The following is a 13,038-nucleotide window of genomic DNA, read 5'->3' as shown; positions in this document are numbered from 1 at the left end:
GATCCAATGTCTTTCCTGCCAGGGCATCCGCCCATTTAACTTCGGCCAGCTCTTCCCTCATGGCTCCGTAATCTCCGTAGGATGTGTCACAGTTGTGTTTGTCAATTACTAAACCAGGTTCCTGCCCAACCTGGCTACTGTGCTCCACCCCTTAAACTCCATACTACAGGTCAGGAAGAAGTGGCAATTTTCAAATCAATGTGAGGTGGTTTTCCAAAAGATAAAAGAAATGGTGACATCAGACACTGTACTCACACATTATGATCCACACTGTCCAGTGAAGTTTGCCTGTGATGTCTCGCCTTTATGGTATAAGTGCAGTTATGTCATCTGAAACAAAGAGGTTCGATGTTTCTGATGCACCATCAATAACTCTCTGAGACGTGAGGCGAGATATTGGCTTTTATTGACTGGAAGAAAGAATAAGCAGTAATTGACCACCATACTACATCCTGGAGACTGAGGGCAGGCCTCAGGCCTCAATCGCCTTTATACCGGGGTCTGTGGGAGGAGCCACAGGAGCAGTCAGCAGGGGGCGTGCCCAGACAGGCACACGTAGTTCACCACAGTTTCACTCCTGGACACGCAGTCCTGGTGACGGACTACAGAGGTGATCAACAGTGGATACTTGGACAGATTAAGGATAGAACTGGACCACTCCTTACACAATGGAGATTGCGTTTGATGCCATCAGGAGATGGCAGAACAATCAGTTGAGAAACGCAGAGTCAACTGTTGGTGAAAAAAGCTGTCCAGAGCAATCTGAACCACTCCCTGCAGTCCCACAGTCAACTCTGGAACCACCACAGGAGAGGGCCCAGAAACTCAGAATGTTTCACTGACATGTCGCTCCTGCCAAGCAGAATGTCCCAGACCCCCACCCTACACCCTCCAGTCAGGAAAGATGTTATCCGACAAGAGTAAGAAATCCTCCACAGCGATTAAATCTTTAACCTTGAATGGGACAGTTTAAAATTTACTCTGTTGTGGATGTCTGTATAGTACTTTTATTATGTAATATATACTATAAGCATTCTGCATTGATTTGGAGTTTATAGCTAAGCAGGAAAACATGTTGTGTATTTACCATTTCAGTAATATTTGAGTAACATTGTAAATATATTGTTTGATTAAGCATTCATTTTCATAATTTATTACAGGTTACATGTACAAAGTACTTGAATGGCATATGTCATTACACAATCAAGTCGTAAGTAAGCACTTCACTAAAGTGAAAACTAAGCATATATGTTATCCTGGGCTCGTGCATTTTCCTTTTGAATAGTTTTTGGAGTTACAAAATATAACACTTCTGACTCCTGGATTTGCATCCATTGAAAATGAGAGTTTACTTTCAGTTTCCAATCAGACTCCAAAAAAAGAGAATCCTTGCTCTCTTTAATGCTAGAAGGATATAAAACGTTTGAGGATGTTCAGCCACTTTAAAGTTGCTTTGTGAACATAAATTGCTATTCTATTATTTCCAGATCAAAACAGCATCATTTGAGTTTCCTTATTTCATTAATAGAAAGCTTTACAAGAACTAATGTTTGGGAAACCTATTAACAGACGAACATGTATTTTGAAATGTCATAAAGACTCATTATATTTGAAATAGCAAGCGCAGTTCCATGAAATTGTGACTTAAGAATTTCCTTAGGAGCTTTTGAGTTTCTCGCAGCATGAGTTTAATAGCAGCCTGAAAATCATCAGCTTCCTTATTATAAAATATAGTTCAACATCTGGTAAAAGAGCAAAGACTGTAACATGTTGCTGTAATTGTTAATTAGCTCAGCTTCTTGGCACTTGCAGTGAGATGAAAGAAGAATTTTCATGAGTCTCCCTGCTGATTACCAATGATTTATCCGGCTACTTTTGAGGTGCTGAAGTTATAACCTTCAGGCCATGATAATAAAGCTTTGTGTCTATACTTTGGTGCATTTCCTTTCAGAGGAAGAGAAAGTGGACCTTTTTTTCCAAAAGGTTAAATGAGACATGATTGTTGAGCTTCCTCAGAGGATATGCAACACAAAGAGGTTGGTGTATTAGTTGATGCAGCGTTGCATGGAAAACTAGATCAATACACATGTATGAAATAAAGAGGTAGAGGGAGAAAATAAATAGAAAAAGAGAGGTCCCTACTAAGAACAGATCTCACTATCACCAAGCAATCGATGGCACTGACAAGCAAATTTGAATAAATTGTTCTTGTCGAACGGTAAATGAAAGTGGGGTACAAAAAACATCAATTTTGTTCACTGAAACAAGCAATTGATATAGTGTATGGATGTCATGAATTTAATATAGAATTTCAAGACAGGACAGCAAAAGTTTCCAGTATAGCGCCATGTTTTACTTGTGCATTTTCTCCTTCAGATTTTTTAGCTAAATAAGTTTATAAGACCATAAGACATAGCAGCAGAATTAGGCCATGTGGCCCATCAAGTCTGCTCCGACATTCACTCATGGCTGATACTTTTTTATTCTCCTCAGCCCTATTCTCTGGCTATCTCCCCGCAACCTTTGATGCCGTGTCCAATCAAGAACCTAACAAGCTCTGCCTTAAATACACCAATAACCTGGCCTCCAAAGCTGACTGTAGTAACAAATTCCACAAATTCATCAGTCTCTGACTAAAGAAATTTCTCTGCATCTATGTTTTAAATGGGCACCTCTCTATCCTGAAGCTGTGCCCTCTTGTCCTAGTCTACCCCACCATGGTAAATATCCTTTCCACATCTACTCTGTCTACGCCTTTCAACATCTGAAAGGATTCATGTGATTCTCCCTCATCCTTCTAAATTCCAGTGAGCATACACCCAGAGCTATTAAACTTTCCTCATATGATATTTCATTCCTGGAACCATCCTTGTGAACCTTCTCTGAACCCCCTCCAATGCCAGTCCACGTTTTCTTAGATAAGGAGCCCAAAACTGTTCACAATACTCAAGGTGAGGCCTTACCAGTACCTTATAAAGCCTCAGTATCACATTCCTGCTCTTGTATTCCAGACCTCTTGAAATGAATGCTCATTTGCCTTCTACTTGCAAGTTTACCTTTAGTGGGTAATGCATAAGGACTCCTAAGTCCCTCTGCATTCAGAATTTTGGATTTTCTCCCCATTTAGAAAATAGTCCACATTTATTTCTACTACCAAAGTGCATGATCATACATTTTCCAACATTGTATTTCTTTTGTCACTCTCTTACCCATTCTCCTCATCTAAGTCTTTCTTCAGCCTACCTGTTTCCTCAACACTACTTGCCCCTCCACCAATCTTCATATCAACTGCAAACTTGGCACAAATTAATCTATTCCATCATCTAAATCATTGATATACAGCATAAAAAGCTGTCCCAACACCAACCCCTGTGGAACACCATTAGTCACTGACAACCAATGTAACGTTCTCCTTCGGGTGTAACGAACGCCGAATTTAACGTCCGGATAAACCACAGTTAATAAGAACCAGATCGCAGTAAGATTAACCATTTACTGTTCACTCTTCACATTAACATATGGTGAAAACTGTTGATAAAACAATACAAGATTGATACAGTATTTGTTCCTTCCTTAATATCACATTTCAAGTGTAAATACTTGCAAAGGTGACTATAACTACATTACACTAAGGTGCAGTATACAGGGAGAGTTTACCTGCTCCATTGACTACTTTAAATACACTTCCATGCAAACTATCCGTGACTCTTTAACTAACGAAAGCATAAACATTATCTACCGTCGTTACCTCTAACAGGATCAGCATTAACATCTTAGTTCAATATATCGATTATCTATTAACTTACAGCGTTGCTCTCACTGTGATTTCTCATGCCTGCAAAACTGCTTGTGCTCAGGTGAGCCTCGTGGAAAGCCCCCACCCTCGCGCTAATTTCAAACCGGTGTTTTCCCACAAGACGCGGCGAAACCGGATGTGACGTCATCGCATGCCGATATATTTTACATGCAATGAATATACTTTAAACACTCCTAATTCTAACTAGAAAATACTATTGAATGAATTACTAAGCGAAAATATTATAAACTAAATAACTGTCGTAAAGACAGCACAACCAACCAGAAAAGGATCCTTTTATTCCCATTCGCTGCCTTCTACCAATTAGCCAATGCTCTAACCATGCCAGTAACTTTCCTTTAATACCATGAGCTCTCATCTTGTTAAGTAGCCTCATATGTGGCACCTTGTCAAAGGCCTTCTGAAAGTCCAAACATACAACATCCACTGCATCACCTTTATCCACCATACATGTAATCTCCCGAAATTCCAACAGGTTCATCAGGCAAGACTTTCACAAGGAAACCGTGCTGACTTTGTCCTATCTTGTCCCGTGTCTCGAAACAGTCCATACCTCATCTTTAACAACTGATTCCAACATCTTTGCAACCACTGAGGTCAGGCTAAATGGTCTATAACTTCTTTCTGCCCCTTCCTCCTTTCTTAAAGAGTGGAGTGACATTTGCAGAGTGACATTATCATGCAGTTTTAAATAAATGCTTATTAGTGCTGATCAACAGTACATCAGTAGCATTGTCTAAAGAATCTTTTTAATTCAGACTTGTAAATTACATCCCGTATTTACCCTATTTTCTTTTGTAATTATGAAGGTGGTGTCTCATATTGGATGTTCAACTTCATGAGTGACATGATAAAGACTGACAGCATCTGTAAAATAATGGAAGGTTCTCTTTCTGGATGACACCAACAAATGATTCTATTGCATTGAAAATGTCATGCGAAAATTAAGGCTCATCTTGATTTCAGTCAACTATCCAACTGGGGCAACAGGATAGATATTGGATATAAGATACTTGGTTGATATCTTTACAACCTTTAAACTTTAGATAGTGAATTCTCTAACTGCTTCTCCAGTCAAAATAAACCTTAACTAAAAATATTTTACCTATTTGCTGTGAAATAACAAAACACTATTATATCAAATATGAAATTTAAGTTCAGACACTTGGGAATCTAACATCCCTTCAGGTGGTCTGATAAAAATTCCAGACATTTGCCTTGACATTACCACAACAATCTTAAATATTTATTATGAGCAACTACTTTTTGAATTTTTTGAAAACCATGTGATTATTCCAATTTCCATTTCACCATTCATCTTCTGCATTTACCTGAGGATATTTTGTTACATTTTTCTTGAAACAAAGATCGCACTATTCTACATAGTATTATCAATCTGGTGGTATCTGAATGTGGCAGATAACATATGACATCAATCAATAAATGGTTGATGGAAGTTTGCAAAATAAGTGACTCTAGGATCCTCTTTATTCATTTATACATGGCCCCCTAATTATTCAATTTTCTCCTTTCATGAACATTTGCAGTTCTCCATTTACTACCTCCCAAATTATTGGTGTAAGTAAAAAAAAAAAACCCGTCCAATACAAAGATCATATTTTTTCAGAGCCATCTTATTTGTCCTTGGTTTTGCTGGTGACTTTGGTTGTGAAATGCTGCATAAAGTTCCAGAACAAAGGAGCCAGCTAACAAGCAAATATTGCAATTTTTATGTCTGCATTTGAGTTGAGTAGATTTATTTCCAGTCAGGTTTTATAGTTGGAGCAATGCACTTTTCTCAGGCTCTCATCCACTTCAGCTCTATAATGGACATAAATTTCAGAAAGAGTATAACCCACTTTTAGCTGATACAGTATGCTACGCTTTCAATATTCATAAAGAACAGGAAATAGCGATGAGAGCATGACTTCCCATGGACAACAAAAAACACAAATGCCACCAAGGCCACTCCCAATAATACTAAAACTGCAACGACATAAAACAGACAACACTTCCATAGATATTACAAATTCCCCATTAGCTTCTACTCGTTTGTATATGTTGAAACATTCATGCACTCACAACCCTAGTTCTGGTCATAAAACAGCACACGTTGCTGACCACTGGTTTTCCCAACCTTCAGCCCAGGCATAGTTTGTTATTCACTGAACAGTGATATCTCACTACTTACAAGCACAAATTATCAAAAGCACTCCCTTTGCTGATTTCACACATAAACTGTGTGCAACCTCAAGTCTATGTTAGAAAACCACCTTGAGTTTGTATAACAACTCTGAATTTGAAACAGCAACAAAAATAAAAGCACCTTTCATACATTTTGATCATAGTCATTCTTGTCACTTACCACTCGGCCTTCTGGTCCCATTGGCCCAATTGGACCAGGCCATCCCTAGTGGAAATAAAAAGGCAATGTTTAAAAAAAATAGAATTTAATGCTTCCTGAAAACATAATTTCCATGCATTAATTGAACTCCGAGATAAGAAGTCCATGGTATAATACAAGGCAGTTTCTTCAGTAAGAGTACGGTGAGTAGTTAGACTATATAAATACTAATTAATTCATTAATATCACAATTTTCCACCAAATAGTGTCATCATATTTGTGAGCTTTTGTCTCTTTATTGTCAGCTGTGCTTTGTCCTCTTTACAGGAATTCAAGGTAAATTCCAGTGCCCTCAAAGAAATGAAAAGTTCTGTTTAAAAGTATTTCATTTGTTAAAGAACCCAAGAGAGGCATCAGTTTGATGTCTCAAGAAATATTGATTAAAGTAATATTGTTGGTTTTCATTTTAATGTGGAGGATGTTTGAACCTTTGTAATTCAGAAAGATCATGTGAAAAAAGGTTTGGGTTAATATAAAAGAATTAAGCTAATGATGACAAAATACTTGAGAAGAGATTAAAGCTGTCAATGAAAGATCAGAAAAGCTTTGACCATGAGAAGAAAACTTAACAGCTTTTGAGATGAGCCCATAGACCCAAAGATAGGAATGCTATTTGCCTAGAATGAACGCTGAAGAAAGAGGGAATTACTGACCTCATTACAGCCTGCACCTAAACATGGAAGCACAAGAGCTGAATTCCAAAGATGAAATGAAAGTAATTGCCCCTGGCATCAAGACAATATTTGATTGATTACTGTATTAAGGAGACACGTCTAAACTGAAGTCAATGTGAATCAGGAGGAAAATCCACTTCTGTTTGGAATTATACAGCCACAGAACACCTCTGCAGGAGTTCCTCATGGTCGTTCCAAGCTCAGCCATTCTCTGATACTTTTTCATAGAACATAGAATAGTACAGCACATTACAGGCCCTTCAGCCCACAATGTTGTGCCGACCCTCAAACCCTGCCTCACATATAACACCCCCACCTTAAATTCTTCCATATACTTGTCTAGTAGTCTCTTAAACTTCACTAGTGTATCTGCCTCCACCACTGACTCAGGCAGTGCATTTCACACACCAACCACTCTGAGTGAAAAACCTTCCTCTAATATTCCCCTTGAACTTCGCTCCCCTTACCTTAAAGCCATGTCCTCTTGTACTGAACAGTGGTGCCCTGGGGAAGAGGCGCTGGCTGTCCACTCTGTCTATTCTTCTTAAAATCTTGTACACCTCTATCATGTCCCCTCTCATCCACCTCCTCTCCAAAGAGTAAAGCCCTAGCTCCTTTAATCTCTGATCATAATCCATACTCTCTAAACCAGGCAGCATCCTGGTAAATCTCCTCTATACCCTTTCCAATGCTTCCACATCCTTCCTATATTGAGGCAACCAGAACTGGACATAATACTCCAAGTGTGGCCTAAATAGAGTTTTATAGAGCTGCATCATTACATCGCGTCTCTTAAACTCTATCCTTCTACTTATGAAAGCTAACACCCCATAAGCTTTCTTAACTACCCTATCTACCTGTGAGGCAACTTTCAGGGACCTTCCTTCAATCACAAGATCACACATAGGGACATTTGTGTTCAAGCATCATTCATGACTCCCCTAATATTGACTCCATATCCCAGTGCAGCAAGACATTGACAATATCCATGCCTAGAATTTTAGGTGAGAAGTAACATTTGTGCCAAACAATGGGTAATGATGATATCTAACGAGATAATTCAGCTATTACACCATGATATTCAATAGCATCCACATCACTGAATCCCAATACCAATATTCTGGTATTCTGGGTGTTAGCATTGACCACTAACTGTTTGGAGTAGTGAAGTAAAAGTGACTAAAAGAGCAAGTTAGAGGATAGGAATCCTTCAGTGAGTAATTCATCCCCTAACTTCCAAGATCTTGGCAACCAAGACAACTGGAAGACAAATGCCAGGCTCCTTTTTAAATTGATTACAGCTCTGCACTCAACACCATTATTCCCTTAGATCTAATTACCAAGTTTCAAAACTAGGCTTCTGTAGCTCCATCAGCAACCAGATTGTCAACATCCTATTGAGAGAGCTAAATCAGTAAGGATCAGTAATAACACCTCATTGCTGTCATCTCAGGCACACCTCAAAGATGTCTGCTTAGCCCACCACTCTTACTCTTTTTCTTTCAATTTCTCACTGCTACAGAAGTTCCCACCTGCTTCAAAAAGGCAACAATTTTATCAGTGTCCAAGAAGAGCACAGTGAGCTGCCTTAACAACTGTAATCCATGGCGATGAAGTGCTTTGACGGGTTGGTTATAGCCAATCTCAGCAAGGACATGGACTTACTACAATTTGCTGATCACCACAATAGGTCTACGGCAGATGCAATCGCATTGGCACTTCACGTGGCCTTGGAACACCGGGACAATACAAATACCTACGTCAGGATGCTGCTTATTGACTGCAGCTCACCGTAGAACACAACCATTGCAACAGCTGATCAAAAAGCTCCAAAAACTGGCCCACTGTATCTCTCTCAGCAACTGTATCCTAAACTTCCTAACCGGAAGACCGCATTCTGTGCGGATAGGAAATAAAATCTCCACCTCACTGGCACATGTAGCAATGTGCGCTTAGCCCAATGCTCTACTCTCTCCACAGCCATGACGGCGTGGCTAGCCACAGCTTAAATGCCATCTATAAATTCACTGATGACACAATTATTGTCGGCAGAATTTCAGATGGTGACAAGAAGCATAGAGATTTAAGATCTATCAGCTAGCAGAGTGATGCTGCAGCAACAACATTACGCTCAATGTCAGTAAGACCAAAAAACTGATTGAGGACTTCAGAAAGGTTAAGACGAAGAAACACAGCCCTTGAGGAGGGATCGGAAGAGGAAAGGGTGAGCAATTTCAAGTTTCTGGATGTCAATATCTCTGAGGATCTATCCTGGCCCCAACATATCGATGCAGCTACAAAGATGACATGACAGCAGCTATATTTCATCAGAAGTTTGAGGAGATTTGGTATGTCACCAAAGTCACTCGCAAGTTTCTACAAATGTACCGTGGAGGGCATTCTGACTGGCTGCACCACTGTTTGGCATGGGGGGTGGGGTTAATGGGCATGCGCCTCCATAGTACCCAGGAAATTTTCAAGGACCGATTCCTCAAGAAGCCAGCATCCATCATTAAGGACCTCATCTCCCAAGGAGAGGGCAAGCCCTCTTCTTATTGCTGCCATCAGGAAGGACCTCATCTCCCAAGGAGAGGGCAAGCCCTCTTCTTATTGCTGCCATCAGGAAGGACCTCATCTCCCAAGGAGAGGGCAAGCCCTCTTCTTATTGCTACCATCAGGAAGGAGGCACAGGAAACAGAAAACACAAACTCAGTGACTCAGGAAAGCTTCTTCCTCTCTTCCATACATTTTCTGAATGGATATTGAACCCATGAACATTTTTTTTTTTATTTTTGCACTGCTGATTTCACACACACACACGTTAGTCTTGAGAGACCATGGACTTGCGACTTGGAAAGTTTCCAGGGCGCAGGGGTGTATGGCAGACCGGCAGTTGTCCATGCTGCAAGTCTCCCTTCTCCATGTCACCAATGTTGTCCAAGGGAAGGGCAAGGGCCGATATAGCTTGGCACCGGTGTGGTAGCAGAGTGATGTGTGGTTAAGTGCCTTGGCTCAGGGACACAACATGCTGCCTTAGCTGAGACTCGAACTAGCGACCTTCAGATCACTAGACCACTGCCTTAACCACTTCTGCGCACCAACACTCTATATACATACTCACCATACATATATGCATACATATTATAAATGACTTATTAGACAGCACCATCTGACCAAAAAACTCTACCTGCTAATAAAATAGGAATCACAAAAGCATGAGAAGTTGTTCTCCAAGCCACGCACCAGCCTGAAATAAGTGGCCGTACCTTTACTGTTGCTGGGACAAAACCCTGGAAACCACCCCCCCAACAGTATTGTGGGTTTGCAAGCTTCTCAAGGGCTGCAGTGGTTCATGAATGCAGCTCCCACCACCTTTCTAGAGCAGCTACTATCAGGCAATTAAATTCTGGCTCAGCCTGCAAAGAGCATATTCCTTGAATATTTTATTTTGAAAGCAGAATATCATCACACTATGCAACTAGTGCTTGAAAAGGTGCCAGGTCTATCTGTAATCAGAGGGAACAATGAAATGGTGATTCTCAATGAAAAGAAGATTCCAGGTGGAATTGTCAAAGGAAAAATAATGGACCTCTTACACAGACTTCCAAGTGACACACAGAAAATGTAATAGTGAAGTGAATTCAATCAAAATACCCAATAAGACAGAAATCCAGAAATTAGTTGTGTAAATCTCATAATACAGGGGAATCTGAGAATAATTTATAATACTTGCATTAATCCCTGGAAAGCCAGCTTTTCCAGGTGGTCCTGTGAGCCCTGGATCACCACACTCCCCTTTCTGACCCTGAAAGAAATGAATTGGCACATTTCTTATATAGGCTATCACAATTAAATTAACTTCAATGTGAATTACCTGCGTGTTTCACTGGTAACACAGATATCAGCACTCCCTCAAAATTAACATTAATTTCAAGAAAAGCAAGTAAAGGTAAGAGAAAGGCTAAGACTTGAAGACTGTTTAAGAAGTATTGCTTTGTCAACTACAATTGGATCATCTACTACCTTTCACAAATTTTCCATTCGGACAGTTTCTTGCTATGGTATTCTACTTGTAATCATGATTTACACTTACTGTGAGCATGACCATTGGTAGAAAGAACAAATCAGAAGTTTAAGAAACTCTTCATTTCAAAGGTTCATTTATTTTTATCTAAGTATGTATCCATATACAATGCTGAGATTCATCTTCTCCAGATAGCCATGAAACAAAGAAAGAACATGAAAGTCGTTCAGACCCACCCACCCCCCTACACAAAAAAGAATGGCATCCCAATTATCAACCCCCCACACTCCCTCCCCGGAACAAAATGGAACAAAACATTGACCCCAAACCCCCTGTCCACCCATGAAATGCAACAAGAACATCAACCCCCAACCCCCTCCCCTTGCACACCACAAAGCAGAAAGAATACAAAACCTCAAATCTGAAAACAAATCCACAGTCGATAAACTCATTTGCCCAGATGGGTACAATGCCAGCAATTCTTAAGATCTGAACATTATCCAGGATGAAGCAGTTTGCCTGACTGGTATTCCATCATCTCTGAGCATTTATGTCCTCCATCACTGACCCACAGTTGCTGCAGTGTGTATCATCTACAAAATACACTGCAGTTACTTGACATCACAAAACCCACAATCCCAAAACCAAGGACAAGGGCATGTGTATACCTCAAGGTTCTTCAAGTCACACAACATTGTGACTGGAAAATATATTGCCAATATTTCATTGTCACTGGATCTAAATCCTGGAACTTCCATCCCAATCACTTGGTGGAAGCAGAACCACCAGATGGACTATTTTTATTTTAAAAATAAAAGCAGGCTTCTTAAGGGAAGTTAGGTACATACTAGCAATTCCCAGGTCCCAAAATGAATTTTAAAAAAGAAAACAACATGGCAATTGTTTTACAAAGATGTTTATTTTTATTGTGAATAACAAGAGAGATCGACAAAAATAGCTACCCCTAATTTAGTCCCATTTTGCATTTATGTCATATTGAAAAGAAAGAACATTGGGAATCAAAATTTCTGAAAAAAAATGCAAAACCAATAAAGCTAGTTTTATTGATTTCCAAGTATAATATATTAGTTTTACCTCTTTTCAACATCCGTACCCAATGCATTCTTTGGTGAGAAGCCAAAATCAAACACAAGGTATTTTAACACATTGCTTCAGAAAGTGCCTCAATTATAATGGATAACAATATGCTTATGAACTTGCTTTCATTGTAAGTTAATTATTGTATTGCAGAATTTAATTTAAAACATGGTACAAACAAACAAATTAATCATAACTACCAACAGCTCACAGTATTTAACAATTAATCTTTTTTTAGAAGATGTCATGAATTGGCTTTTAACCAGGCATACTGGAGGTATCATGAGTCTTGTGGTTTGAACTTTGTAAAGCTGGAGGATAAGCACATAATGAGAAATTTTCCTCATCAAAGCTACACAAAAATGCCTTGAATTGTGAAAAGTTCTTGAGCTCAGACATCTTATGAGACAGAAGTATTTTTATACAAATCCTACCCCAACTCATCCTATTCTTTCCTCCCTCACAGCGAACCACTCATCTGCATACATTTAGGTCAACCTCAAGGGACCATGTAATTGACCAACCCATACATGGGATGAAAGTGGAGCACCCGGAGGAAACAAACCCAAGCACAGGAGCTGAGGCAGTAGGTCTACAAACTGCACCACAATAATCTCAAATCTACCAATGCTCCATAAACATCCATGCTTGGGGTGCAAATAATCTCTCAGGGAAGTTTCCAATCCACTCCCCACAACTTAATCTGCCACAGACAATTTGAAAGAGATATACAAGAGAAGAATAAACAATAAAGACAGAAAACAATGAAAATCTGTAGCAGATCAGGCAACTTCTCTGGATAGAGAACAAACTTAATGTTTCAGATGATGCAAACTTGCTTATCTGAAATGGTAACCTGTTTTACAGATGGCTTCCTGCACGTTCTGTATTTACTCTTCACACTGATCTATCATTCCATTATCACTGTATTGTGTGACCAACAGGATGGCAGAAACTAATTTAGCTGGACCTTGGTCTTTTACATTTTGCAGTTATTTCTTTCCTGTTGAAACACAAATCT

General features: G+C 39.5%; 1 protein-coding gene across 6 annotated transcripts in view; it reads right to left on the bottom strand.

Annotated features, from left to right (window-relative positions):
* LOC132397074 (collagen alpha-1(IX) chain-like) overlaps positions 1–13,038 on the bottom strand; it is a 117,602-nt gene that overhangs the window by 76,160 nt on the left and 28,404 nt on the right. For all 6 annotated transcript variants that reach the window (XM_059975334.1, XM_059975344.1, XM_059975338.1 and 3 more), the window contains 2 exons: positions 10,629–10,700; positions 6,183–6,227 (listed from right to left, as the gene is read on the bottom strand). In XM_059975334.1, the coding sequence (XP_059831317.1) occupies positions 6,183–6,227; positions 10,629–10,700 (117 nt within the window). The remainder of the gene's footprint in view (positions 1–6,182; positions 6,228–10,628; positions 10,701–13,038) is intronic.

Source organism: Hypanus sabinus, chromosome 1, assembly GCF_030144855.1.
Source record: "Hypanus sabinus isolate sHypSab1 chromosome 1, sHypSab1.hap1, whole genome shotgun sequence".
NCBI classification, from domain to species: domain Eukaryota; kingdom Metazoa; phylum Chordata; class Chondrichthyes; order Myliobatiformes; family Dasyatidae; genus Hypanus; species Hypanus sabinus.
This window is presented reverse-complemented; position numbering and strand designations above follow the sequence as displayed.